This window comes from Arabidopsis lyrata, assembly GCF_000004255.2.
Source record: "Arabidopsis lyrata subsp. lyrata unplaced genomic scaffold ARALYscaffold_7, whole genome shotgun sequence".
In the NCBI taxonomy this organism is placed as follows: Eukaryota; Viridiplantae; Streptophyta; class Magnoliopsida; order Brassicales; family Brassicaceae; genus Arabidopsis; species Arabidopsis lyrata.
In genome coordinates, this window is record NW_003302549.1 from 3,483,732 (window position 1) to 3,509,959 (window position 26,228).

Here is a 26,228-nt window from a genome sequence, read left to right on the forward strand (position 1 = left end):
ATTTCTACATAAGTACATTTTGTAGAAGGGAAACAACTAGACAGTCAATTCCTTCTCACTAGACCAAAACTCTATATTAACCAACTATCATTATGGCCTAGTCACTTGTGACCACAAAGGCTCCGGGAGCATATACGACCTAATAACTTACATCGGGGAAAAGCACCATGCGAGATTGATCATATATGACTGAAAACCATTTTAATTAAATATTGTGTCATGCAATGTTGTTTTGGTTTGAGACTTATCATATATGAACAATACAAACAAATAAAATCAAATAAGGGCACGACACAGGTTTTCTGTAATCTTTGTTACTCAAGTATCATTTTCAAAGGGTTGTTTTCCATAAAATAAATCTTTGAATTTCAAGTTTCAAAACCATGCTGTAGGGTGTAAGCAAATACGTTTATACATCCAAAATTAACTTTTATAAAAAAATACTTGCCGACCTATACAACTTTGGTAGCTGTGGGATTTAGATTTTTTTTTTTTGTGTGAGATCATGTGACATGTGTTCGAAATTAAGGTTAGGCTTTTTGTGTATATTTTTAATTCGCAAGTTGATGAATACTGATGGCGAGGATGACCTCATCAATCATAACCAACAATCTCTCCAACAAATGTTTGATAAATAATGATATTAATATTTGCCCATTAAAAAAGTAATACTACTTCTTACAAAAAAAAAGAAAGTAATATATAATGATATTAATGTGCAATAAGATACAAAGAAAACTCAGTGCTTTCAAGAGTATTTTCAGTTATATTGAATAGTAGTGTTAACTATGGGGGATTATTTGATCATTATCGTAATACCATTCATTTGTTTTATTACTAATAGTTATTTTATTTTATTTTCAACATTCAAATTTAAAAGTTGAATAGAAAATATATTCACTTTTTGGACAAGCTCTCACTTTTCATCTTTGGTGCTATTTTCGGATATGCTGCAAACAAAGATCATACAAATGTGTTAGAGGCGCACAACATGAATAGTAAATTTTCCCGATATGCTTTTTTCGTGTAACTCTGAGACATGGTGGCAGCTCAGCCACTAAAGGATTTGATAGTTTCAAAGAAAAGTACCCAAATCATAGACGTACGTAAATGGAACACAGAGTCAGAATTTAGGAAGCTGATAGAGTGTAGTTTATTCAATAAACATATTGAATATTTCTTTTCAAAAAGAGAAACATAATTGCATATTTTGGATATCGACTTATGTGCATACACAATGAGCTGGTGAAAATAAAACTTTTAGTTATGTGGTTTTTGTCAAACAAAATAAATGGGGATAGCTGTAGTTTCTTTTTTAACCGAATCGTTTATTGTTCTTCTTTAGAAAAAAAGAGATAAGGAATTTTGAAGAGAGAATCATTAGGGCTAAAATTATAATTATACAAAAACCACTCTATTCCTCCGAGTTTTGACCCCACAAATTTCCTTCGTTATTGGAAAAGACATTCACATTAAAAAAAAAAAAAAAAAAAATAGCCAGCGATGATGACCCACCAACACCACTCTCCATTATTTTAATACACCAAAAAGTAATACGTAACTTATTTAAATTTTAAAACCAGATTATATTGAAGAAAATTAATTACAGTTTTATTTGTCTAAGATCTCGAAGAAATTTTGTCATTAATCATGTATTTAAGCTCGTCAGATTATATTTAATGAAGTAAGAGATGGTTTTATGTCTTAATAGTAACATTTTCTTACTTTTAATATAATAGTGTATTAGTTTTTTTCATATACATAATCATTTCATTGATTCTTGCTTTATGTCTTTTCTTTTCCAAACAATATAACATTTTCATATCTAATAGCAAAAAACCTGCACAATGGATGGACAAAAACCTCTTAAGCTAGCAAGTCTTTTGCTCAAATGAAGTTTGAAGATCACAAACAACACATCTCTCCCATACAATAAGCTCCCTCAAGGTGTAATATTGATCTGCACTTTAGGCGGTCATGGACTTAGTCTTGACGCCAATCTTTTTCCAAGAAACACTAGGCATGATTTGTTTCGTGTCCACACGATCTTTAAACTGAACAGCAAAGTTGAGCAACGAATCAAGAAGTGACTCAGATAGATAGTGAGGCTCAAGTCCTAGTTCCATCAGCTTTGTGTGCTTTGCGTTGTAGTAATGTTCTTCTGCCTCCACTCTCGGGTTAGGCACCGTCATCTTTTTCACGTCAAGCCCAAGCTTTGAACCCGCTTTAGTGACGAGTGAAGCCAGTTCATTGACTGAAAACTGTTCTGTGAATTGGTTGAAGACCCGGAACTCACCAGCTTTTGCCGGGTTTGCTATAGCGATCTCAACACATTGAACCGTGTCTCTTATATCGAGGTAGCCTCTTGTCTGCGAGGGGAAAACCTTAATCAAAACCTCAAATTTTTCGATTGAAATTTCATGTGAGAACAGATAAAGAATGTCATTTACCTGACCACCTTTACCATAAACTGTAAGTGGGTGACCAACAGCGGCTTGCACACAGAACCGGTTAAGTGCTGTACCGAACACAGCATCGTAATCTAGTCGGTTACGGAGTTCCTCATGCATCTCTGTCTCATCAGTCTTCACTCCATAAACAACTCCTTGGTTGAGATCAGTGGCTCTAATACCCCAAGCCTTGCAAGTAAAAGCAATGTTGTGCGAATCATGAACTTTGCTAAGATGATAGAAGGAGCTAGCTTGCTTCGGGTATGGCAAAGTGTCGGTTCTACCATTGTGGGTTATCGTTATATAACCTTCCTCGATATCGATATTTGGAGTTCCGTACTCACCCATCGTCCCAAGTTTTACAAGATGGCATTCTTCTCCGAACTCTTTGATAGCAAAGAGAACATTGAGAGTCCCAATCACATTGTTGTGCTGTGTAAACACGGCTCTGGACCGGTCTATCATCGAGTAAGGAGCGGATCTCTGTTCCCCGAAGTGGACAACTGAATCCGGCTCAAAAGACTTGAAAGACTCAGCTAAGAATTCGAAATCACAGATATCCCCAACGTATAGCTCAATTGATTTCCCTGTCAAAGCCTTCCATCGGCTGATTCGGTCATGAATGGAGGCAATAGGAGTCAATGATTCAAGTCCAAGCTGGTGGTCGAAAAGACGCCTTACAAGGTTGTCAACAATGCAAACTTGGTAATTCTTCTTAGACAAGTGGAGAGCAGTAGCCCAACCGCAGTAACCATCTCCACCAATGACCATAACACGTTTTGGTTTAGGCGAAGAGTTATCGGTAGATGTTTCGGGAGGTGCTTGTTGGGTTATAGGCACAGCAGTTGCTCGGAAAACGCAGCTTCTTCTCGGTTTCTTGTCTTGGAAGAGAAGTCCTTTGAGAGAAGATCTTGAAAGAAGTTGAGCATTGAAGAAGATTTGCCCTAAACCAAAGGGTTTAACTGAATTCTTGCTGCTGCTAAGTGAGATAACAGAAGGGCATGAAGCTGAAAGTAGATGCGCCATTTTAAAGGTTTGTTCTTGATTCTATCAAACACACTCACCTGCAAAAAACAAAAAGCAGCTAAGATTTCAGACAATTTGGTTCAGCAGAACAGGAGATATCTAGGAGATGTTTCATAGTGTCCTTAACAACCATAACCAGTAAGGATTAAGTTAATTTTTCTCTAATTTTACTTAAAATTCAAATCAAAATCCAAAAAGACATCAATAAAAATTGAAACTTTAATTTTACACAACTCCTAAATCAGCTACGTCCAAAACAACAGAAGAATAAGCTTAATCATAACACGCTAAATTTGAAGTCTTTTATCGAAAAATCAGCTCTGGTCAAAAGACTGGATATTTAATTGATAAAGTAAAAAAATTTAAGAAAGAAGCACATTGATGGAGGCTAAAATGAAATTCAGACACAACCCTACTGATTGAAACTCTGTGAATTTTGATTTCCTACCATTTTAGAGTTTCTTCAAAACGGATTCACTGAAGTTACCAAAAAACGGAGAAATTAAATTGATTAAAGAGACGATTGCTTACCCTTAAAAATTTGGAATCTTGATTAGAGTTCGAGAAAAAGCTTCAAGACTTTGAAGTTTCAAGTGAGGGAGGGGGTCTCTTCGATGAGAGATGAGACAGATATAATCATTAGAGATGCCCAAAGCATATTCTTATAATCTTATTTATTCCCTTCCCAAACATATTATTTAGCCCAATAAGTCGCTTTGGTTTATTAGTCTTTTGTGGGCCAATTTCTCAGTCGCTCATTTAGTCAAGTTAAGGAACACTCTTCCCTTACTGGGCCCATTGGCCCAAATATATACTTTTTGATTTACAGTAAAACCTCTATAAATTAATCCTTCATAAATTAATAAACACGATAAATTAATAAATTTGGCCGGTCCCAAGTCGGGCCAATGTAAAAATTAACCAAATTCGATAAGATAATAAGATAATAATTTTTTTGAAATCTCTATGTAAAAATATAGTCCCAATAATATCATAAATTAATAATCATGTAATTTTCACATATATATATAATAGTTTTAGTGTTTTTCATAAAAATAGCCAAAAATTTTTGTAAGTTTTCAAATTTTGAATATGCATAATTTTTTTTTAATAGTCGTATATGTTTTTAAAATACAACAATGGATGTCTTTGTGAATTGTAATTTATGTATATCGTTTGTATACGTGAATTCTATAATCGTTGTTATTCATTGTCAAAATAAATTATTTTTTTCGAAATATTAAGTGTTTAAGGCTAAAACTATAAAATTTATAACATCCAAAACATTAATCTTAGTTAGATCACATTGCTTTAGCTCGTATTTTTTAAAAAAAGTTTTTACAATTGAAACAAAACTTTCTATAAATTAATATCATTATAAATTAATAAAATATCATGGTCCCAACATTATTAATTTATAGAGGTTTTACTTATTATTTTTGTCTATTTTTAACTAAAATATTAGAAGAGCGAATAATTATGAGATAGGAGAAAATCAAAATCAACTGTAAAATGCAAACCTAAGAGCATGATTAACAATGGTATCTTAAAAATGGTTTTTAGAAGTATTAAAGTAATATATGACATGTGGTTGGTTCTTAAGGTTAGTTTTGGATCTTAGCTAAGCCACTTTTCTTAGTTTTGGGTCTTAGCTAAACCACATTTCTTACTTAAGAACTCTTTAAGATACCCTTGTTAATGGTGGTCTAACTTACATCATTTTTTGCAGAGGTGGTTTTCCCTGATCAGAGTTCACATAAATGAAATTTTATTCAGACTCCACAACATTACTACTAGTAATTTTCATTGTACAGTAATAGTTTTTTTTTTTTCTTTCTGTGAGATATAAATTATACTAACGAACACTTCATTTAACGAACATCTCTTTCAGTTTTTCTATATTTGTTTTATATCGTAGTTAATAAGTTTGATGATTATTATCTTCTAAATGTTACATTATTCTTGTCAATGAGAGTAGGTGAAAATGACGACATTCTATGGTCATTTGATTCCCGTGAACCACTTGTGACCTTGTTAACGTACGTGCACGCACACACAAACACTCGCACTGATTGACATTCTCCGAATCTTTCTTCATATACACACAGAGAACTCCATAATATTAACAACCCCTACTACTTGCTGGTTTCCTTGACAATAATATAAACCTACAAGTTTAATCATCTAAGCGAATTTAGTTAATGTCTCTCTTACAGGTCTGAAACTTCTTCCACATCATCTATCTAATGTTCTTTGGCCTCTTCCATTCATTTTTTTTTTGCCTCATCATGTTTTCAGGATTTCTGGCAATTTCTTCGACCACTATCCTCTGGTTTGACAGGTATTCTCACTTCAATTTGCTGCTTTCTGATAGATATCGTTTGTCTCTGTCGTCTTATCATAATTTTATTCGTAAACACACTTAAAATCTCGAAGAATTACTTCATTTCCCTCTTATATTAATCCCTCATTAAGTGGATAATCCGGCTTAATTAACTCCACTAGAAAAAAAGCAAATTTTTATTTTGCATTTTTTCTATTTTCGCAAAACCTACAAAACAGAGTTGTTCACAACCAGCTGTGACTCGGGCGAGTCAGACCCGTGTCGAGATGACGCAGCTGCTCTCACCCTCAAGTTCGCAGCTATGGCGTCGATCCTTATCTCCGGAGCTGCCGGAGTCTCTATTCCTCTCATTGGAACCCTCCTCCCGTTAAACGGTGGCTTAATGCGAGGAGCTAAAGCGTTTGCTGCAGGAGTGATCCTCGCAACAGGGTTCGTTCACATGCTCTCCGGCGGATCACAAGCTTTGTCCGACCCGTGTCTGCCGGAGTTTCCATGGAAAATGTTCCCTTTCCCTGAATTCTTCGCCATGGTCGCCGCGCTTCTCACTCTGCTCGCGGATTTCATGATTACCGGATACTACGAGAGGAAACAGGAGAAGATGATGAACCAGTCAGCCGAGTCGCTTGGTACGCACGTTTCGGTTATATCTGACCCAAGTCTTGAATCGGGTTTTCTGAGGGATCAAGAAGATGGAGGGGCGTTGCATATTGTGGGGATGCGGGCTCACGCGGAGCATCACCGTCATAGCCTCTCGATGGGTGCCGAAGGTTTTGAGGCTCTCGCAAAGAGAAGTGGAGTTTCCGGTCATGGACACGGCCACGGCCACGGCGACGTAGGCTTGGACAGTGGTGTAAGGCACGTTGTTGTTTCTCAGGTAAAAGACGTTTTTCTCTTCTTTAAGTATCACTGACTTTGACTTTGTTTTTTAGTAAGCTCTGACTTTTGAGTTCTTTAATGCTAATACGATCTTATTATAAAAAACTTACTAGTTGACTTCATGCCAAACTGTATGTGACTTGCATGATTACATGATAATCACAGGTGGACAACATAAAGCTGATTTAGATCAGTTGTAATAGTGATCGATCGAAAAGTTTTCCAATGCCAAGTTTAATTAGTTGCTAATCACTATATAGTAGATTTTATTATTGAAGAAAAACAAATAACTTATTCCCATTCAAACGTGAGTGCAATGGTTATTAATTCAGATGTATTTACAATAAATTAGTCATAAGTGTTCATTCTACCAAATAAACATTTACAAAAGGAAAAAAAGTATATAACAAAACAATTTCAAAATACCACATTATTTTAGTTTTCTTCCAAAGATACAAAAATGACTCACACTCTTATATATATTTTGACGTATTCACTCTTATATGTGTCATGTGACATAGTCAAACCATTCCGTTTGTAGAATTTCCTTCTATATTCTCGTTGCACAACAAATTCATTGATGCTACTCTGATATTTTTGTATTCAGATACTTGAAATGGGAATAGTGTCACATTCAATAATCATAGGAATATCGCTTGGAGTATCACATAGCCCATGCACCATACGTCCTCTCCTTCTCGCTCTTTCCTTCCACCAATTCTTCGAAGGTTTCGCCCTGGGTGGCTGCGTTGCAGAGGCCAGACTAACCCCGCGTGGATCTGCCATGATGGCTTTCTTCTTCGCCATCACTACTCCCATCGGTGTAGCCGTGGGAACGGCCATTGCCTCATCTTACAACTCTTATAGCGTTGCGGCATTGGTGGCTGAAGGAGTCCTCGATTCTCTCTCTGCGGGAATACTTGTTTACATGGCGCTTGTGGATTTGATTGCTGCTGATTTCTTGAGCAAGAAGATGAGTGTTGATTTCAGAGTTCAAGTTGTTTCTTATTGCTTTTTGTTTCTTGGAGCGGGGATGATGTCTGCTCTTGCTATTTGGGCTTGATCACTTTCATCTTTTTTTGTTGCTATATCTTTATTTTTCTTTTATGGCTTTGTGTATTTTAGTTTGAATTTTGTCCATGTGATTTGTGAGTCTCTTGTTGTTTGTAGTAATTTGTTTATGACAGTAATAATTGGACTAGGCATGTCCATTACTAACTGTTTCAACATTTCTATTATATATTCACTCTATCATCTTATATTTTGCATTTTAAATTTGTTTGAAACAGAGACAAATTAATTACTTGTCACGATAGCAATTTCCACCGTCCAATCTTTCTTAAACTTTCTTTTATAACGTGTTGAGACACCAAAGATTAGATTTTTGACATCTTTTCGAGCAAGTGGTCAATCTCCTTCAGTTTGATTTAGCTTAAGAAAACATTTTCTTTGGTGCTACGCCATATTAGAATCATATGAACCAAATGTAAAAAAAAAAACAGTTATGAGTAATATTTTCCACAAGGAATGGAACTCTTTAAGAACTATTATTCTCGGAAGGTCGAAAACTATAATATTTCATTATCTGTCGAATATTTGGAGGACGATGGTTCCCATGCATGATGAAGAAAAAGACTGTTGGTTCTTTTCACTCATTTGGCTAAATACTTTGTCAGGATCTGTTTGCTTTGTTTGTGTTTTGTTGCAGAAGAAGAAACAGAGGAGAAGAGAAGAGAGAACAGAGGAAGAACAGAGGCGACACAAGATTTACAAGTTCCCAAGGTCAAAGTGACCAAGGTACGTCTTGGTGAGCTTACTGACCAGCTCACAAGGTATCTTATTAAGCGTTTCAACACCGAGTACAAGAAACCAGAAAGACTCAACAAACAGAGATCAATAAACCGAGATAAGCTCTCTCAAATCTCTCTTGACTCTCTAGACCTTTCCGCTTGCTACTCACGCTCACTCCATCCTTGTCTTTACTCTTTGCTTACCCTTTTATACACCTCTGACACGCTCCCCTTGACAGCTCACGCATCAAACCTAGGCGTAACAAACCTTATCATTTGTGTAGCCGTTGCACCCGTACACACATGAAGACAAAAGCAAGAGTGTTGACTGAGATTCATGGGCTTTGACAAACACTGCAGTCTTCCTGGGCCTTAGTGGAGATTCGCAGGCCCAACTACAGTTTCTTACTAGCCCATCAGGAGGAATACCGGATCGAATCCTCACAAAGACGAACCCTATATTTATCTGTTTAACTAAAATTTTCTTTGTCCTCCTTGTCTTCTCCGTCTGTTCCGATTGTCTTGTCGGAACCCTAGCTCACTTCCGAGCTAGTGTCAGTGTCTAAGCACTCTTCCATATATATATTTGTTGTTGTTATCTTTCTGATTTTTTTGATAAAGGTGACAAACATTTTTGTCCACTGATACCCAATCTCTTCTACTTCAGTTCCCTTCCTTTCAAATTTTATCTCGAGAGTTTTACAACTTTTCCCACAATTATGTATTTTACTTCCTGTAATTATCTTAAGGATTTGCTGTAGTATTTGTAGAAAATATTAGTTAGGCCAAACATATACGTATAGTTTTTTTAAAAAAAATTTGGGTATGTTAATCAGAAAAAAAAAAAACTTAATTATTGATTAAACTCTACATTTACGTAGCTCCCATTAAAGGGGACTACAGTGTTATAGAAAAAGAAGATTTTGCGAGCTAAAATCTTACTTGTTAGTATTAAATAAAATTGTATATTGCTGTTAAAAAATTGTATATAGTTTGGAGTAAATAAGCAAATAATTAAGAGATGTCGGAGATCCAATTTAATCATAAAGAAAAATGATTATCACAATATTGTACTACTGATTAGATGCTATACACGTGGAATCTGCAACTTTTCACCAACCCCATCCGAGCATAGACCACGAAATTTGAGGAATTATTTTTTAAATCTCACAAAAAATTCAGTATTTATAAACACACTCTTTTCTTGGGACGTGATATACACAATTGTATTTTCAACGGTCCGTGAGTGTATACTCTCTCAGATTCCCTCCTAGCTTCTACCTCCTCCTCTCATTCATGGCTAAAAACTAAAAAAGCTATCATCTTTCTCCGATTATCTCCCTACTCTCTTCCTTTTCTGACTGCTACCCATTTCCCAATGGAGCGCGCAAGGAGACTTGCTTACAGAGGAATCGTCAAACGTCTCGTTAACGACACAAAACGACACCGTAACGCTGAAACACCTCACCTTGTTCCTCACGCTCCGGCGAGGTATGTCTCTTCTCTTTCCCCTTTTCTCTCGACCCATCGATCCGTCAATCCCGCGGCGGCTTTCGGGAGGCACCAGCAGACGCGTTCGATCTCCGTCGATGCTCTTAAACCCGGCGATACTTTCCCGCGTCGTCATAACTCTGCAACACCAGACGAACAATCCCACATGGCTAAATTCTGTGGCTTTGACCATATCGATTCACTCATCGATGCTACGGTGCCCAAATCTATTCGATTAGATTCGATGAAGTTCTCCAAATTCGACGGAGGTTTAACCGAGAGCCAAATGATTGAGCACATGGTTGATTTAGCTTCCAAGAACAAGGTTTTGAAATCGTTTATCGGGATGGGTTACTACAACACGCATGTCCCTACTGTCATTCTCCGTAATATCATGGAGAATCCAGCTTGGTACACTCAATACACTCCTTATCAAGCTGAGATCTCTCAGGGTCGTCTCGAATCGCTGCTCAATTTCCAGACGGTGATCACCGATCTCACCGGGCTTCCTATGTCGAATGCTTCGCTTCTGGATGAAGGGACCGCTGCTGCGGAGGCAATGGCCATGTGTAACAACATTCTTAAGGGTAAAAAGAAGACCTTTGTGATTGCTAGTAACTGTCACCCTCAGACTATTGATGTTTGTAAGACTAGAGCTGAAGGGTTTGATTTGAAAGTTGTTACCGCTGATCTTAAGGATATAGATTACAGCTCTGGTGATGTTTGTGGGGTTCTTGTTCAGTATCCTGGTACTGAAGGTGAAGTCTTGGATTATGCTGAGTTTGTCAAGAATGCTCATGCTAATGGTGTTAAGGTTGTTATGGCTACGGATTTGCTGGCTTTGACTATGTTGAAACCCCCTGGGGAATTTGGGGCGGATATTGTTGTTGGTTCGGCTCAAAGGTTTGGTGTTCCGATGGGTTATGGAGGCCCTCATGCTGCGTTCTTGGCTACTTCACAAGAGTATAAGAGAATGATGCCTGGGAGGATTATTGGTATTAGTGTTGATTCTTCAGGAAAGCAAGCTCTGCGTATGGCTATGCAGACTAGAGAACAGCATATTAGGAGGGACAAAGCCACTAGCAACATCTGTACTGCTCAAGTAATGACTTCTTACTATCTGATTACTTGGTTTTCGCTTGCCACTATTAGTTCGCACAGATTATTAGAATGATATGTTGATTCATTTTGTTGAAAACTTATCCTTTTCCTTTTATTTTGCCATGTTGTATAATGTTTTCTCTGTTTCTTGCAGGCGTTGCTTGCCAACATGGCTGCCATGTATGCTGTTTACCATGGACCTGCAGGTCTAAAATCTATTGCCCAGCGTGTTCATGGTCTTGCTGGCATATTTTCCTTAGGGTTAAAGAAGCTTGGGGTCGCAGAAGTCCAAGAACTTCCCTTCTTTGACACTGTAAAAATTAAGTGTTCGGATGCACATGCAATTGCTGATGCAGCTTCCAAAAGTGAAATTAATCTACGTGTTGTGGACTCAACCACTGTGAGTCTCCTTTGCTTTGGCCTTTGAAGGTTTTTACTTGTATAGCATCATACAGATTTGAATATTTGGATAATGATTACTTAATTCAGATTACTGCTTCCTTTGACGAAACAACCACCTTGGATGATGTCGACAAACTTTTCAAAGTTTTTGCTTCTGGCAAGCCTGTGAGTGTTGTTCATACCTCTTTTTTGTTCTTTACTTATCAGTTCTAGGATCCTTGCATGAAATTTGACTATCTCCGATTCGCTTCAGGTTCCATTTACGGCTGAATCTCTAGCACCCGAGGTTCAGAATTCCATTCCTTCTAGCCTAACAAGAGAGAGTCCTTATCTTACCCACCCAATCTTCAACATGTATTATTCTCTTCTTTGAATCTTGAGTGGCTTATTACTTGTGGATTAGCAGTATCTCATTTTTATTTTCCATTTTGATAATGTGATTAGGTACCACACAGAGCATGAGTTGCTTAGGTACATCCACAAGTTACAGTCTAAGGATCTATCACTGTGCCACAGCATGATTCCATTGGGATCTTGTACGATGAAACTAAATGCGACAACTGAAATGATGCCAGTCACATGGCCAAGTTTCACCGACATTCACCCATTTGCTCCTGTTGAACAAGCACAAGGTTATCAGGTGAGTCACTTTCTTGATTCATCTGAGGTTTGATTTAGAAAGTTGAACAATGAACTGATTTCTTGTCCACATGTATGTAGGAAATGTTCGAAAATTTGGGTGACCTCTTGTGTACAATCACTGGGTTTGACTCTTTCTCATTGCAACCTAATGCTGGTGCTGCTGGTGAGTATGCGGGGCTTATGGTTATCCGCGCATATCACATGGTAAAAGCTTATATCCTATATTTGGATCTATATTTTACCTTAGCAATTTCTTTTCAGTTGTATTAAGCTGAAAAGTGAATGAATGAATGCATTTTTCAGTCAAGAGGAGATCATCACCGAAATGTGTGTATCATACCTGTCTCTGCACATGGGACAAACCCTGCAAGTGCTGCTATGTGCGGTATGAAAATTATTACGGTTGGAACTGATGCTAAGGGAAACATCAACATCGAGGAGGTGAGAAAAGCTGCAGAAGCCAACAAAGACAACTTAGCCGCTCTTATGGTTACATACCCTTCAACTCATGGAGTCTATGAAGAGGGTATCGACGAGATTTGCAACATAATACATGAAAATGGAGGTCAAGTGTACATGGATGGTGCCAACATGAATGCACAGGTGAAATATCTTACTAAAACAGAAAACAGAGATATTGGGTTTTGTCTAATTTGTAAGAGTATGGTGTTGGGTTCGTTTAGGTTGGCTTGACGAGCCCTGGTTTTATTGGAGCGGATGTGTGCCATCTCAATCTCCACAAGACCTTCTGTATTCCTCATGGAGGTGGTGGTCCTGGTATGGGTCCCATTGGTGTGAAGAATCATTTGGCACCATTTCTTCCTTCTCACCCCGTGGTTAGTCTTTGATCCTTCATCACTGTTATGTTTCTTGGTGATTGATGATTAATTCCTTATTTTTTTGTTTCTTCCATTTCCATGTATACAGATACCTACTGGTGGTATCCCACAACCCGAGAAGACAGCACCTTTGGGTGCAATATCCGCTGCACCGTGGGGATCTGCGCTTATCTTGCCAATATCTTATACTTACATTGCCATGATGGGATCTGGTGGACTCACTGATGCTTCCAAGATTGCAATTTTGAATGCCAATTACATGGCAAAGCGTCTAGAGGTAGTTGACCATCTTTATCTTTTCTTTGCCTATTTATCATTTGAGAATGAAGACAGTCCAATTCAATATCTTGTACTTACATTGCCATGATTTGTTTTTACAGAAACACTACCCAGTTCTTTTCCGTGGTGTTAACGGAACAGTAGCACACGAATTCATTATAGACTTGAGAGGCTTCAAGGTATTAAAATGTTGTGAATTGAAATTAAAGTATTTGCTTTGGGGGATGCATATTACTGACCGATTCAAATATGGATTTGTAGAACACTGCTGGAATAGAACCAGAGGATGTGGCGAAACGGCTAATGGACTATGGATTCCATGGACCCACAATGTCTTGGCCTGTCCCTGGAACTCTTATGATTGAGCCAACCGAGAGTGAAAGCAAGGTATGCCAATCTCTCACACTCTTTCTTCTCTCAATGTATCAACGTGATGAAACTAAATAATATTCGTTTGCAGGCGGAGCTAGACAGGTTCTGCGATGCTCTCATTTCAATCAGGGAAGAAATTGCACAGATTGAAAAAGGAAATGCAGATGTCCAGAACAACGTTCTCAAGGTAATTAAGAAAACAAAGACTCATCTTATTATGTCCAGTAATAATATTGTTTGGAGAAGTTGAGATACATACTTTGGTGGTTGTTCGTGTTCTCAGGGAGCTCCACATCCTCCATCGTTGCTAATGGCAGACACATGGAAAAAACCGTATTCTCGAGAGTACGCTGCTTTCCCTGCCCCGTGGCTCCGTTCCTCCAAGTTCTGGCCCACCACAGGTATTAGACCATCCAAGTTCTCGATTCAGTTTATTTTGGTTTCGAGATTCTGGTTTGTGACAAATGATTGAAACGTTGAACAGGGCGTGTGGACAATGTATATGGAGACAGGAAACTGGTGTGCACTCTCCTCCCAGAGGAAGAACAAGTCGCAGCTGCAGTATCTGCTTGATTACAGCTCTGTCGCAATGTGTTGTGTCCCCTTCTCTCACCATGTTCTCTTCTCTTTCACATTCTGTCCATAGTGTTCTCATTATACGCTTTCTGTCTCTTACTCTGTTATTTTCATTCTAAAGCATCTATAAATTACATGTTCCACACCACAATTGACCGAAAACAAACATATATAGTCGAAAAGTTGTAGAAATTTAAAAACCAAAAATCTTAATTGTTAATGAAGATTACGAAACCACTTAATATATATGTAGTTTATCAAAATCATTGCTTTCTTGCAATTTACTCATAACTCTTACCTAGGCACTAGAAATTAACCCGCGGTACACCGCGGGCCTATATTTTTGTTTAATAAAGATTTGAATTTTTATTTTAAGGTTTTTCTTTTACATATATGCTATTTTTTATGATTTAAATGTGTATATATATAGATTTATATATATATCTATATATTGTAGGATTAGTATATTTTAAATTTATTCTTGAAAATATAGAGATAGAGATATATAGTTCATTACGCACTCATGTATAGAGTATTAAAATATGCATTTATTTTCTTCTTTACATAATATATGAGTTTAGATTTAGTTTGTAAATTTTTATTCAGCAAATAAATATTAAAAATTTCAATATCTATATACATGTCTTTTGTGCAAATAAAATTAAAGTGTTGAATGTGTGTAATTGTGTATCCATTATAAATAAAATCGATATGAATGTTGTTATGTAACAAAAAAAACAAAAAAGCGTATTTGGAATTAATGTGTATCCATCATCACAATTACTTTGAACCCAATTGCTTTGCTACAAACAACAAAACAACTCCATTCTGTATTCACCTAGAATCTGACAGAAGTCAAGCTTCTCTTCCTCTGTGTTGCACCAACTCGGTAGCCGAGTCTGGTTAGACTCAAATAACTTCGGAGTGTACGCATCTCGGATCTGAGAATAGGAAAGAAATAAATGCTCAAGAGTGATGTTAAATGGAAAGACTTGATATCGAAAGAAGAAAAGAAACGCACAGTGAATTCAGTGACTTGAATGTGATTAGCGAGAGGGCCGAATACACCAGCGGCTTTGTACATTGCAAGGATGAAAGCAACACATGCTGTTGATTTCCCGTCACTATAAACCCATTCATCCTGTTCAGGGATGGTGAGTAATTCATCGAATGACATTCCACGCCTCGCTATTTCTTCAAGTATCCCACACAAATTCAGATCTTGTACAATAGAATTCTTAGTAGTGTATGTCCTAATCCAGTAGAAGCTGGTTTTTGTTAAGAAGAATGTATAGATATTATACCTCAGTACCGAGTCGTTTATTCTACTCGTAGATGATGCTGTAGATAAAGTGGACATTGTAACTTATTAGATTTCACTACTATTAGTAAAACGTAGGGAAAAGAGGATAGTGAGATTAACGAAAAACGTTCAAAACATTCAAATCATTCAAATCATTAGATTTATAGTTAGGAGTAGATACTAGATACCTCCTTATTTTAGGTCTTGAATCTGTAGTTAAAAACAAAGAATAGTTAGTAAGATATAGTATATCATTTGTGAATCTCATTATTTCTCACTTAATTATAAGAAACACTACAATTAAATCATTATAAGAAGAAGATTTTGTATACTTGGACATTGCTCATCAAATGAACGATCTAGGAGTGTTAATGCACATTGAGAGTCTCTTCATATCTTTCACCGATTTTTTTTCCCACATATGATAGCATGCATGTGAGAAAACACAACCTTAGTTCCACAATAATCAAAAAAATAAAAATAATTAGAAACAACTTGATACCACACGTTTCCACATGATTGTGCCAACTTATATTGAAAGGCTCATTGTCGTCAAGGTACGTGAATCCAACACGTTTGGGTTATTGAGAATTGTAGAAATGGGATGATGTATTTATAGTCAAGAAGATCGCCTTATGCAGTGTTACTTTTAGGTTAAATATGAATAAATCTATACATTATCTTTCAAGTATACAATATTTAGTTTCTGGTTTAGGAATATTCTCCCATAAATTTTGAATATCTCAAATCTTTCATTCAGTGAACATATAAAAGATTTCAAATCATCATTCCTTAATTTTTGATTTGATAAAATTACGTTCCTGATTTCGTGCGGTTATAGTTAATGATTTCGATATTTTAGGTAAAAACGAAGCTTATTGTTATTCATTAGGATTTTGTTGATTATATGTTGATTTGGTAGTTGCTTAATATATGAGATATGAATTTAAATTTCGAATATTTATTTTATTAGATATCGAGTAATTATGGTAATTACGTAAAATCAGGGCGTATATTAACTTCCGATTTCAATATATATTATTGATTTCGTCATATACTCAACCATTTATGTTCTTATTTGTTTTTATTTTGCAGATTTTTAATTGAAGATCCAATTGCCATAAAATATGGGTAATTTAAGAGTTAATGTCGTTTTTTATTTAAGATTTCCTTAACGAATTTTCTTAGCTTAGATTGTGTAAAGATTCGAAATCAATTAGAGATAAAAAGGAATAGAGCCGATTAATATGGCAATTAGTTTAGGTAATAACATTAAACCGAATTATAAGAGCAATTATACTCAAAATATTTGTTTGTTTTTATTACAACATTCCTAAAATTTCTTATTCAAGATCCGGATAGAGTTAAACCCGGGTAAAACCGGATCCAAATGAATTTATGTAAAAAAACCTTGTAAAAATGTATATGTAGATAAAGAGTCCATGAAAGCAAAACACAAACTTTGGTTTAGAAGCAGGAATTATATCAACTATATTTGCCATAGACGCAAGATGAAAAGAAAAATGCTACATTACTTTCAATGGAACAATCTACAATAAACTCATCAAAACATAGCTAAATCCTTGACAAATTTACTTACAGCTAATAATCACCAACTAATTTGGGTAAAATACAATAAGGAATACCAGACCAATATCTGCTCTTGCGCCATGACAATCTCACTCGAGTTACGGGACCAAGCAGAAAAAAGACAACGGGTGTTCCATGGACACGGTGCTGCCTTAATCTTCAACCTCAGTGTTGAATATAAAACTTGGGAATGCTGTCGTCACATCCCTTCAAAATCAAATAGATATTGTTGATCATAGAGTTAAGGAAATCTTAAATGGAAGAGTTCGTCTAACAAAGAGAGAGGTACTTTAGGTAAGGAAGAGTCATATTCTTCAACAAGCTCGGATGCTTAAGCACATACACCTTCCATTCCTCCTTGTTAATTTTACCATCTTTGTCGGAATCTGCATCAGCAAATGTCTAGCAAAAACAAAGTAGAGTAACAAAAGAACCATCTGTTAACTAAATTTATCAAAATATTATTGATACATCACACTAAGCGAGATGGGATTCCAAAAACTCACTTTATCAATAATCATGGCCAGAAGTTCATCAGACAGCAACATATCAGATTCCATCAGAATAGCAGAAACCATTTGTTGCACCTAACATGTTATAACAACTTCAACTTGTTATGAAGCTCAAAAGAAGAGTTGCAACTTGCAATGGCAGATTAGTATTTACCTCTTCTCGCTCAATAAATCCGGTTTGTCTTAGATCGTAGAGCCTAAAGGAAACTGCCACAGATAATAAGCATATGCTTGAGACACATCAATGGTTTATATTATTAGCAGAACACTGAATATTGATCCTTACAGTCGATCTTCTCCTCTATTGGTGCATAGGGATGAAAGACACTGAGAGCATGTATGAATTCTTCAAACTCAATAACCCCATTCTTCTTTTCATCGAACAGATCAAAAACCTGCAAAACGTACATGAATCAATATAAAAAACCAAAACTTTCATCTGAACAAGTCCAAGAAACCATGAAAAGCTATTCCATGAACACACTCACCCTATCAAGAAAGAGGTTCTCACCATATGGAGCTTGGAACAGCGCCAGTCGAAGCTCTTCCTACAAACCAGGAATAGCTTAAGGAGAAAACTTTATGCTTTGAAAGCAATGAATCAACACATTAAGGAGTCAAGTGGTGATTCATCAACTAGACATCTGAGAGAGTTTCTTCAAAAAGAAAGAAAAAAACAGACCTTGTGAATCAAGCCGTCATCAATAATTGAACAGCTCAATTTCTTGAATAGCTCATACAAAGCTTCAACTTCATTGACTGAAACTGCAAAGGAACAAACTTTTAAAACTTAACAACTCTCAAACACAAAAAATTCGAAAACCCATTGATCCAAAATGTATATACAATGCACGCACACACATAACACATTGGACATGGAATTAAAGAGAGAGAGAGAGGCAAAAAAAGAAAACCAACATCGAGATTCACGGGCAAGACGTTCGAGATCCGCGTGCTGACATGTGTCAGGCGATGTGCTCCGGCAATCGAAGCATTGTCCGACGGAGGAAATGAGGACATCAACAATGGCAAAGAAAGGTATGAAGACAGCGCAGAATTGTTCTCCAACAGTGAGAGAGCTTGATCTCTGTTTTACCAAAACAAGAACACCAACAACATTACCAAACAAAATCAAGACAAGAAATGAGAAAATGTCATTAGTAGTACATAAATTATCTTTGTTTATAGAAAATAAATAAATAATAATTAGATATTTGACACAGATATCTCAACTTAGCTAATTGTGAGAATTCCAATGGGAAAAATGTCATTAAAATCCCCAATTTATTGAAAACGTTGATTTTAATCCTCAACTCTCGACGAAACGAAATAAATATCAAACTTATGTTGACTTTCCAAATAAATATCAAACTTTCGTTGACCTGACCATATTAGGCATGACGTTAAGTAGGTTAACAAATCCTGTTAACAAGGTTAATTTTTCTATTACCAGACCTGTTAATTGAAAACGACAACATTCCCTCTAACAATAAAATGACGTCATTTTGTTGTAACTCCTCAATAAAATTCCGGGTTTCAAATCATATGAAGATTTAGGGTTAGAAATTTTGTTTGATTTGGGGATTTAAGATTGAATTAGGGATTTAGTTCAATCGTTATAACAAAATGACGTCGTTTTGTTGTTATAGGAAACAATGTCGTTTTCAATTAACATGTAGTTAACAGAAAATTAACTCTGTTAACGGGATTAGTTAACCCACTTAATGTCATGCCTAATATGGCCAAATCAACGAAAGTTTGGTATTTATTTGGAAAGTCCACATAAATTTAATATTTATTTCGTTTCGTCGGGAGTTGAGGATTCAAATCAACGTTTTCAATAAATTGGGGATTTCAATGACATTTTCTCCGAATTCCAATAAGAACAATAGCTATAATTAGATGGATCCATGACAAGGAAATTTCATTGGATTGTAAAATTACGTACCAGCTTTGAGATCTTTGAAACTAGTGGCCGACCAACTTATCAAACTCTAGTTCTAGAGCTAGTTGATTAATTTTAGCAACTTAGCCATTTCAATATTTTCATACACAAATTGGATTAGACGCAAAAGATTAAGCATCTTTTTGGGGTTTGCACGATGCAAAGACCAAAGAGTAGGTGGTAGTGATACACTCTGTGATTCCTCTGTTTCGGAAACATCTTTTTCAGAATGTCAGTACAAAGGATCACCAACACACAAAAAGAAACCAAAAGGCTCTTTATTGCACGTAATTTCTCCGCAAATCTGATCAACAAAACTCAAAATCTTTCTTTTTTTGGTTTAAACGAGATATCCTTCCAAAGCTTTCTCTATTTTTTTCAAGCAAAACTGCATCTCTCTGTATACTAAAGCAAAACCTAACTACGAAAACACATTCCTAGTTAAACCATGAAATAGAAATTCTAACTAAATAAGAAGAAACATAAAACCAATAAATTAATAGAATATGTATTGGTGCATAACCCGCTTATTCATGGCTCCGATGCAAGCTTCCAAATCTTAACCATTTTATCATCGCTGCCCGAGGCAAGCAACCGGCTTTCCTTCTGCAATGCAAATCTCGATATCAGAGTCTATAGCAAGAGATGATTCGAGTATATGCTTAAACTATTTTAAAGAATAAAATTAAGCATTCAAATTTTTAAGAATCAAACTCAGTACCAAAATACATATAAGATTTACACTGTTGTGTATGGGACTGCATTTGTGCACATATCTAGCCTATTACTCCTCAAGAAAAGAAGGAACTTACATCAGGTGCCCATTGCACTGAATTTACATCCTTTTCATGTGCTTTCTCTTTCTTAAGCAAAAGTTTGTATGAAGGTCTATCAACCTGACATAATGATCATCAGCATTTCAATTTGGCTGTAGCAGAAGGTATACTGTATGTAATGAAAAATCGCTGGCCAGAGTTTAAAGCTAAGGAAAAAAAATCACAGAAACCACGAGCTTTGGTTTCTTGTGTTGCGCTACAACGATGACACAGAGCATATGCCAAGAAGTAAACCGGACAAGATATGGTTAATGATATTTCTACATCATAATAAAAGAAGGATTTGTGGTTCTAGGTAAAAGGGAGAAGGACATACAGAGTCACTGTTGCTGTCCACAAATAACTGTATAGTATCATCGCCTGCACCACAAGCAATAACACCGTCCCTATCAAGGTATCAGATCTTATCAAAAACTTATATCGATTTATCCAGTAGGAAACATCTGGGTTCTGAACATAAGCACAGGCTCAATAAATATAGAATCATATGGCAGAAGACAATCAATAGAAATTCAGTAGTCACTAGAGACATATCAATATTGGTCAGCAAAGCACATTACTAATTTGGCTTTATTTGATCAATAAACTGGATACAAAAATGCATTTATCAGGTGTAAGAAATCGTCTACTTGGTTGGCATGGAAATATAGAGTAGGACTTAACAACTGTTTCTTTCAAATGCCTCAAAAGAAACCAAAGAGAGAAGTCTATACCTTGACCAATGAACTGAATATATGGTACGATCGTGAAAACCAGAGAGTGTACAAACATGGGTCCTGCAAAAATCAAACACGTAAAACTTACATTAGCTACAAGTTGGAACATGAAATCCCTTGCGAATGAAGACTATTCAACCGCATGGATCTTATGTCAAACTTATAAATCATACGAAAACAAAGAATAAATCTTCAAAAGGTGAAAGATCTGTATGCTGAACTCTATGAAGTGATAATTGAATGCCATTATATCCTCACCAGGGTACATATCCTTCACCAGATTGCATTCTTGAAATATCTGTCTTCCATATTTTCACTGTTAGATCATCACTACAAGTTCAGACAATCCCAATGTAGTCAGAGCAGGTAACAGAGATGAAATCTCCTATCCAAAACAATGAAAAGAAGATTCACCAACCTACAAGTGACCATCTTGTCCCCTGCAGCATTAAAGGAGATACTCCAGACGGTAGAAGAATGACCACTGAGTGAAGATTAAAGGCAACATATATTATTATACGCATAGAAGAAATATCAAGAAAGCAATAGCGTCATGGTAGGAAAACTTTGAACGTGTGAGAAAGTAGAAGAGGCAAATAATAAGAGGATATACTTGTTAGATTCACCTAAGGTTTGGACACAATTATAATCACCATATTCATCCTCAGACCACCAAATCTGTTAATAGAAACACAAGCATTGCAGTTAAATGCTTCTATATAGATATGACAGAACGATCAAAAAGCATCGATGTCCAATTCATCAAAGCACATGTGAAGTATTGTTCTCTTTACCTTGACAGTGTTATCATAACTGCAAGAGAACAAAACATCCATGGTGGGATGCCACAGGACCATCTTAACATCTTCTGAATGACCAGTTAACACTGCAGCACAATCAAATTCATTCTCCGGTAGTACTTCCCAAATCCAGACAGACTTGTCTCTACCACATGTTGCAAGCAACGAACCAGATGCATTCCATGATACACTTTTGACTTCGCTTTCATGTACCTGCATAAAAAAAAAAAACCAGAGGACATGAAAAGGAAAAACTTTTTAAAATAAATTTGAATTCCCAAACACATAAAAGGATAGGCCTTTGAGATAGTACCTGTAAAACGGAGACAGACTCGGAGTCAGTAGCAAAATTTTCCCAAACGCAAGTAGTGCCATCGAAACTTGCAGTGGCCAATAACTTCGCAGACGGTGACCAAGCTAACGACTTGACAGTTCTAGTGTGCGTGCCTTCCAAAACTGCCTGACCAATCAGCAAGCTTCATTATCATTACTGACACCTTATCTAACAACATCAAGTTGGAAAGAGAGAGGGAGAGACCTTGCAGGTCCAGGAACGAGTAAGCGAGCTCTGCTCCCAGATTCGTACGGTCTTATCGGCACTGCAGGAGGCAAGAACACCGTCGGCGGCGGGATTCCAGGCGACGTTCCAAACACGATCGGTGTGACCTTCAAGTTTCTGAACCTCCACTAACCCTAAATTCTTATCCATCAATTTCATCCCCAAACTTTCAAATTCTGGAACTCGCTTGATCACTTTTTAGCAGATTAGCCTATAAAAACTTCCCCGAAAAATCAAATTTTGCTATATACTTATATCAGCCCGTCGAGATAAATAACCAAAGTAAATCTTTCTTTTTTTTTTTTGTCGTTTGTTTTTTTCTTATCGTTACCAAAAATTTAGTAAAAAATTATAGCATATGGTTTTAGATTAATTTTGAATAAATTTTAGAAAGTTTAAACACCTCTCAAATATTTTTAGAAGACATTTTTCCAATAAGATAAGTATGAAAAAAAATATATGGAAACTATTGGGAAGATATGGTAATATTGAGTTGTTTAGGACGTAATATTTTCATTTATCTAATTTATAAACTTGCTCTTTATTTTCTTTCCAATTTTTTTTAAAAGTAATTTACTTTAAATTTTTTGGAAAAACGGACGGGCCACACCTTTATCTATTCGATCAGTTCATAACTGTCAGAAACCACCGGAAAATTAAAAAGACAAGCTTTGAGTTTTTCATGTCGAATTCAGCCGGTGTTCAAGAGCCACCGTATAAAAAGAGTAAGATATCTCCGCCTCCTTCATCGTGGTCTCCAAGAGTTATTACTCCATAACGGCTTCTCCTGAGCTCTACACGGCGAGATCGTTATTGGGTTGCACCGAGAATTGCATTTATGTATGTTTGCTCACTCCTCCCGACCCAACCCCACGATGGTTCATCATCCGCTTCTAATCCCGATCTCGTCGTTCCCCGCTCCGCCTCTGGAAGCATCCTCCGTGGTGGTGCTGGATGGGGGGATCTATGTAATTGGTGGACGTATAAAGGGGAAGCTCTTGCTCTTGGATTGTCGGACTCACACGTGGCGCCATGTCCCTTCCATGGGAGTTGCTCGAGCTGCTGCCGCGGCTGAAGTTGTGGGCGGTAAGATTTACGTGTGCGGAGGCTGCCTGGACCCAGAATCCTCAAACTGGGCAGAGGTTTTCGACCCAAAGACTCAGACTTGGGATCCTTTGCCTCCAATGCCGGATCCGGAGATGCGTTTACAATAAATCCTTGATAGTGTGGTCGTGAAGGGGGAAAAGGTTTACGCAGTGGATGCACGTTATAGTACTTTCGTTGCATCGTATTAATAAATTTTGTGTGTGTGTGTGTGTTTTTTGTATCATCTTCTTTTCTTCTTCTATCTGCATTGCATCAATGAATCCAAAAAAGTTTGGTTCCTGGATGGGTGATGATAGAGATGGAAATCCAAATGTCATGGCAAAGGTGAGCGTTCGATATATGTTTCTTTTCCCCTGAATAATCATTTTCATTTATGGGTGAGAATGAGGGCTTGATTTCTACATTATTTTAGATAGGGTTAGCATTTGGCTGGTATATATAGATAGAAAGAAATATAAGGATTAACTTGCTAACACACTTAGTTTGTAAATAAATATCAAGTTCACAAAAAGAGTATCGCTTATGTTTAGGTGGATGGCTATCGATCTGTATGTAAGAGAGATTGACATCTTAATATTTTTATACAGATGCGCCATTGAATATCACAAACTTGAATGAAGGTCCTGTGAACAATTATGCGCCACTCTTGAGGTGTCTTGCCTTGTTTTTTTCTTTATAGTTTTTATCCAGTATTTAAGTATACTCTGGCTAAGTTTGTTTGTTCTTGATAGTTAACCTTTTTTGCATTTCTTCCTTAAAATAGGATGTCAGGACATTTCCATCAATGGCTGAGGCCCAATTTGCAAATATTGACAGCAAACATAACTTCCATCAACTCTAATGGTTCTCAGCCATGTCTTACTCCCAGAGGTTGTTCCTCAACTTCTCCTTTGAAGATAAACTATTTGTGGAGTCTTGGATTGGGAGGAGCAGTTTTCAGAAGCTATTAGAACCAATTCCACCTAAATGACCTAGAATTGCTCCTTATCGGAATGCTCTTGGCAAAGTAAAAAAGTTGTTCTTTTTGGGGTTTGCACCACTTATATTTGTTCTTCTCAAATACTATCTCAAATACTATCTCATTTCTAGTAAAAAAGTTGTAGCTTAATGCATATGGCCAATCAAAGGATGAAATCAATGTTCTCCTGCAGTGCCCTTTTGCTGTCCGTTTCTGGGACCTCACTTCATTTCGGTCCAAGCCCAGAGAAGACGTCCAGACATCTCTGCAGCTTCTGCTTCAAGTTCAGACCACGGCTAGCCGCAGCTATGTTATCTTGGCCTTAGTTGCGAAGACGCTGGCGTGTAAGAGGGCTCCCTTAGCTGGTTTTGTTTCAGTGCTTCAGACACTGAATGTTTTTTCTTGACCCTCAAGTGCTCGGCTTCCTTATTAATTCAAAAGGAGTTACGATTAAGTATGTTGTTGAACCTCAGTGAACTAGTTAATGCCCTCGTGTTCTTTTATTCCCATTTTGCTTTAGTCGTTTTTTCATGTATTATATGATTCCCTTCTCAAGTCAATCAACTTGTATATATTTCTAAGCAAAACATAAGTTTAACAAGAATATAGGCAAATGACTTGTGAAACTATACGACTTCAGATAAAAGGCGTTCTTTAAGTCTATGGAGTAGATTAAGCATCTGCTGGTGCTGGAGTCGATAGGCTCCATAGCCAAAGTACATTTTGTTTCATTTTATAAAAAAAGCACATTATAAGTTCTTGTTTGGACTATTAGACAACAACGTCAAAAAAGTAACTTTTCTAATTCGCCTAGGACCCAAAAGTTATGAGCACGGGTCTAATAGTCTAACATTATTGATTAAGATCGTAGGCATGATTAAAGAAGCATTCCAGCTTCAGTCAGTAGTCGGTACGATAGTTCCTAGTGTTGTTGATACTATTTTATTAATATTTTAAAATCTTATATAATATAGAATCGTAAGCAAACTATAATAATGATATGATATCAATATTTATCGACTTTTATTGAAAATAATTTGTCCTATACGAACAACAATAACTGTTTCACCAAATCAATATCCAATTTTGCTTGGAGTGGCCATGCAAGATACTTGTCCTTTACCTTTTTCTTTGTCACATACATACCAGCTTAGAAAACAAGTACCACTCATTGTTAAGGCAAGTACTATTAACATAATTTAAAATACAGATCAAGTCACGCTAATACAGATCAAATCAAGTAGCATCAGATTTGTCTCCTTCTTTTGGTTGTCGTAAATCTAGCCATTTTTTGAATAAGAAGTGCATAATTTCGGATGTGCATATCTATTATAGTCTACGAGTAATAGAGTCCAGTTTCATCATCATTAGCCATGAATCATGATAATAAAAGACGTAACATATAACGACACATTGCACTTCAAAAAAATAAAAGAAAAAAAAAATTGATAAGAAAGGAACAATCAAAGAAAAGGCCAAGCAAATTGATTGATATTTTTGTAAAGCTTACGTAAAAAACTTATAAAAAAAAAGAAGTAAATGGATATAAGATTTGATGGCACAATACAAAGACACGAGTGGTGAGAAAAGAAAGAAGAAAAAGCAAGAACCCAAATGGATCACACATCTCATCAATTCTCCTTAAATGGCTAAAAAAGATCTCACCCTTGTTTACTTTTTTCCTTCTTTCTGGTTTGTGATAATTGAAACCAGC

At 36.5% G+C, this 26,228-nt stretch overlaps 5 protein-coding genes and 2 long non-coding RNA genes across 7 annotated transcripts; 3 read left to right on the forward strand and 4 right to left on the reverse strand.

Annotated features, from left to right (window-relative positions):
- Positions 1-1,747: 1,747 nt before the first annotated feature.
- On the reverse strand, positions 1,748-4,121 carry LOC9303283 (UDP-sulfoquinovose synthase, chloroplastic). The gene is made up of 3 exons (XM_021018860.1): positions 4,008-4,121; positions 2,451-3,514; positions 1,748-2,369 (listed from the first exon to the last, which is right to left on the reverse strand). The coding sequence occupies exons 2-3, from the start codon at positions 3,474-3,476 to the stop codon at positions 1,968-1,970; spliced, it is 1,428 nt and encodes a 475-aa protein (XP_020874519.1). The 5' UTR covers positions 3,477-3,514; positions 4,008-4,121; the 3' UTR covers positions 1,748-1,967.
- A 1,313-nt stretch (positions 4,122-5,434) lies between these two features.
- LOC9305301 (zinc transporter 9) lies at positions 5,435-7,950 on the forward strand. Its single transcript, XM_002867165.2, has 4 exons — positions 5,435-5,692; positions 5,775-5,817; positions 6,039-6,694; positions 7,304-7,950. Exons 1-4 carry the CDS (start codon positions 5,678-5,680, stop codon positions 7,757-7,759), a joined length of 1,170 nt encoding a protein of 389 aa, XP_002867211.2. The 5' UTR covers positions 5,435-5,677; the 3' UTR covers positions 7,760-7,950.
- A 1,666-nt stretch (positions 7,951-9,616) lies between these two features.
- On the forward strand, positions 9,617-14,339 carry LOC9303284 (glycine dehydrogenase (decarboxylating) 1, mitochondrial). Its single transcript, XM_021019885.1, has 14 exons — positions 9,617-11,079; positions 11,233-11,478; positions 11,568-11,645; positions 11,734-11,834; positions 11,925-12,120; positions 12,201-12,326; positions 12,426-12,725; positions 12,806-12,958; positions 13,050-13,238; positions 13,342-13,419; positions 13,502-13,627; positions 13,701-13,799; positions 13,896-14,013; positions 14,097-14,339. The coding sequence occupies exons 1-14, from the start codon at positions 9,865-9,867 to the stop codon at positions 14,183-14,185; spliced, it is 3,114 nt and encodes a 1,037-aa protein (XP_020875544.1). The 5' UTR covers positions 9,617-9,864; the 3' UTR covers positions 14,186-14,339.
- A 540-nt stretch (positions 14,340-14,879) lies between these two features.
- Positions 14,880-15,916, reverse strand: LOC110226873. The gene is made up of 4 exons (XR_002330760.1): positions 15,824-15,916; positions 15,680-15,701; positions 15,210-15,529; positions 14,880-15,129 (listed from the first exon to the last, which is right to left on the reverse strand). It is a non-coding gene; the product is annotated as an uncharacterized LOC110226873 (long non-coding RNA).
- Positions 15,917-16,999: 1,083 nt separating this feature from the next.
- On the reverse strand, positions 17,000-19,097 carry LOC9303285 (calcineurin B-like protein 10). Its single transcript, XM_021016785.1, has 9 exons — positions 19,082-19,097; positions 18,512-18,769; positions 18,276-18,358; positions 18,082-18,141; positions 17,880-17,988; positions 17,748-17,800; positions 17,588-17,668; positions 17,371-17,483; positions 17,000-17,288 (listed from the first exon to the last, which is right to left on the reverse strand). Exons 1-9 carry the CDS (start codon positions 19,095-19,097, stop codon positions 17,234-17,236), a joined length of 828 nt encoding a protein of 275 aa, XP_020872444.1. The 3' UTR covers positions 17,000-17,233.
- A 703-nt stretch (positions 19,098-19,800) lies between these two features.
- On the reverse strand, positions 19,801-22,705 carry LOC9305302 (protein CIA1). The gene is made up of 10 exons (XM_002869185.2): positions 22,429-22,705; positions 22,204-22,350; positions 21,885-22,103; positions 21,704-21,768; positions 21,509-21,574; positions 21,349-21,420; positions 21,088-21,150; positions 20,691-20,760; positions 20,351-20,434; positions 19,801-20,144 (listed from the first exon to the last, which is right to left on the reverse strand). Exons 1-10 carry the CDS (start codon positions 22,606-22,608, stop codon positions 20,070-20,072), a joined length of 1,041 nt encoding a protein of 346 aa, XP_002869231.1. The 5' UTR covers positions 22,609-22,705; the 3' UTR covers positions 19,801-20,069.
- Positions 22,706-22,915: 210 nt separating this feature from the next.
- On the forward strand, positions 22,916-25,052 carry LOC110226712. The gene is made up of 2 exons (XR_002330639.1): positions 22,916-24,207; positions 24,320-25,052. It is a non-coding gene; the product is annotated as an uncharacterized LOC110226712 (long non-coding RNA).
- The last annotated feature ends 1,176 nt before the right edge of the window (positions 25,053-26,228 follow it).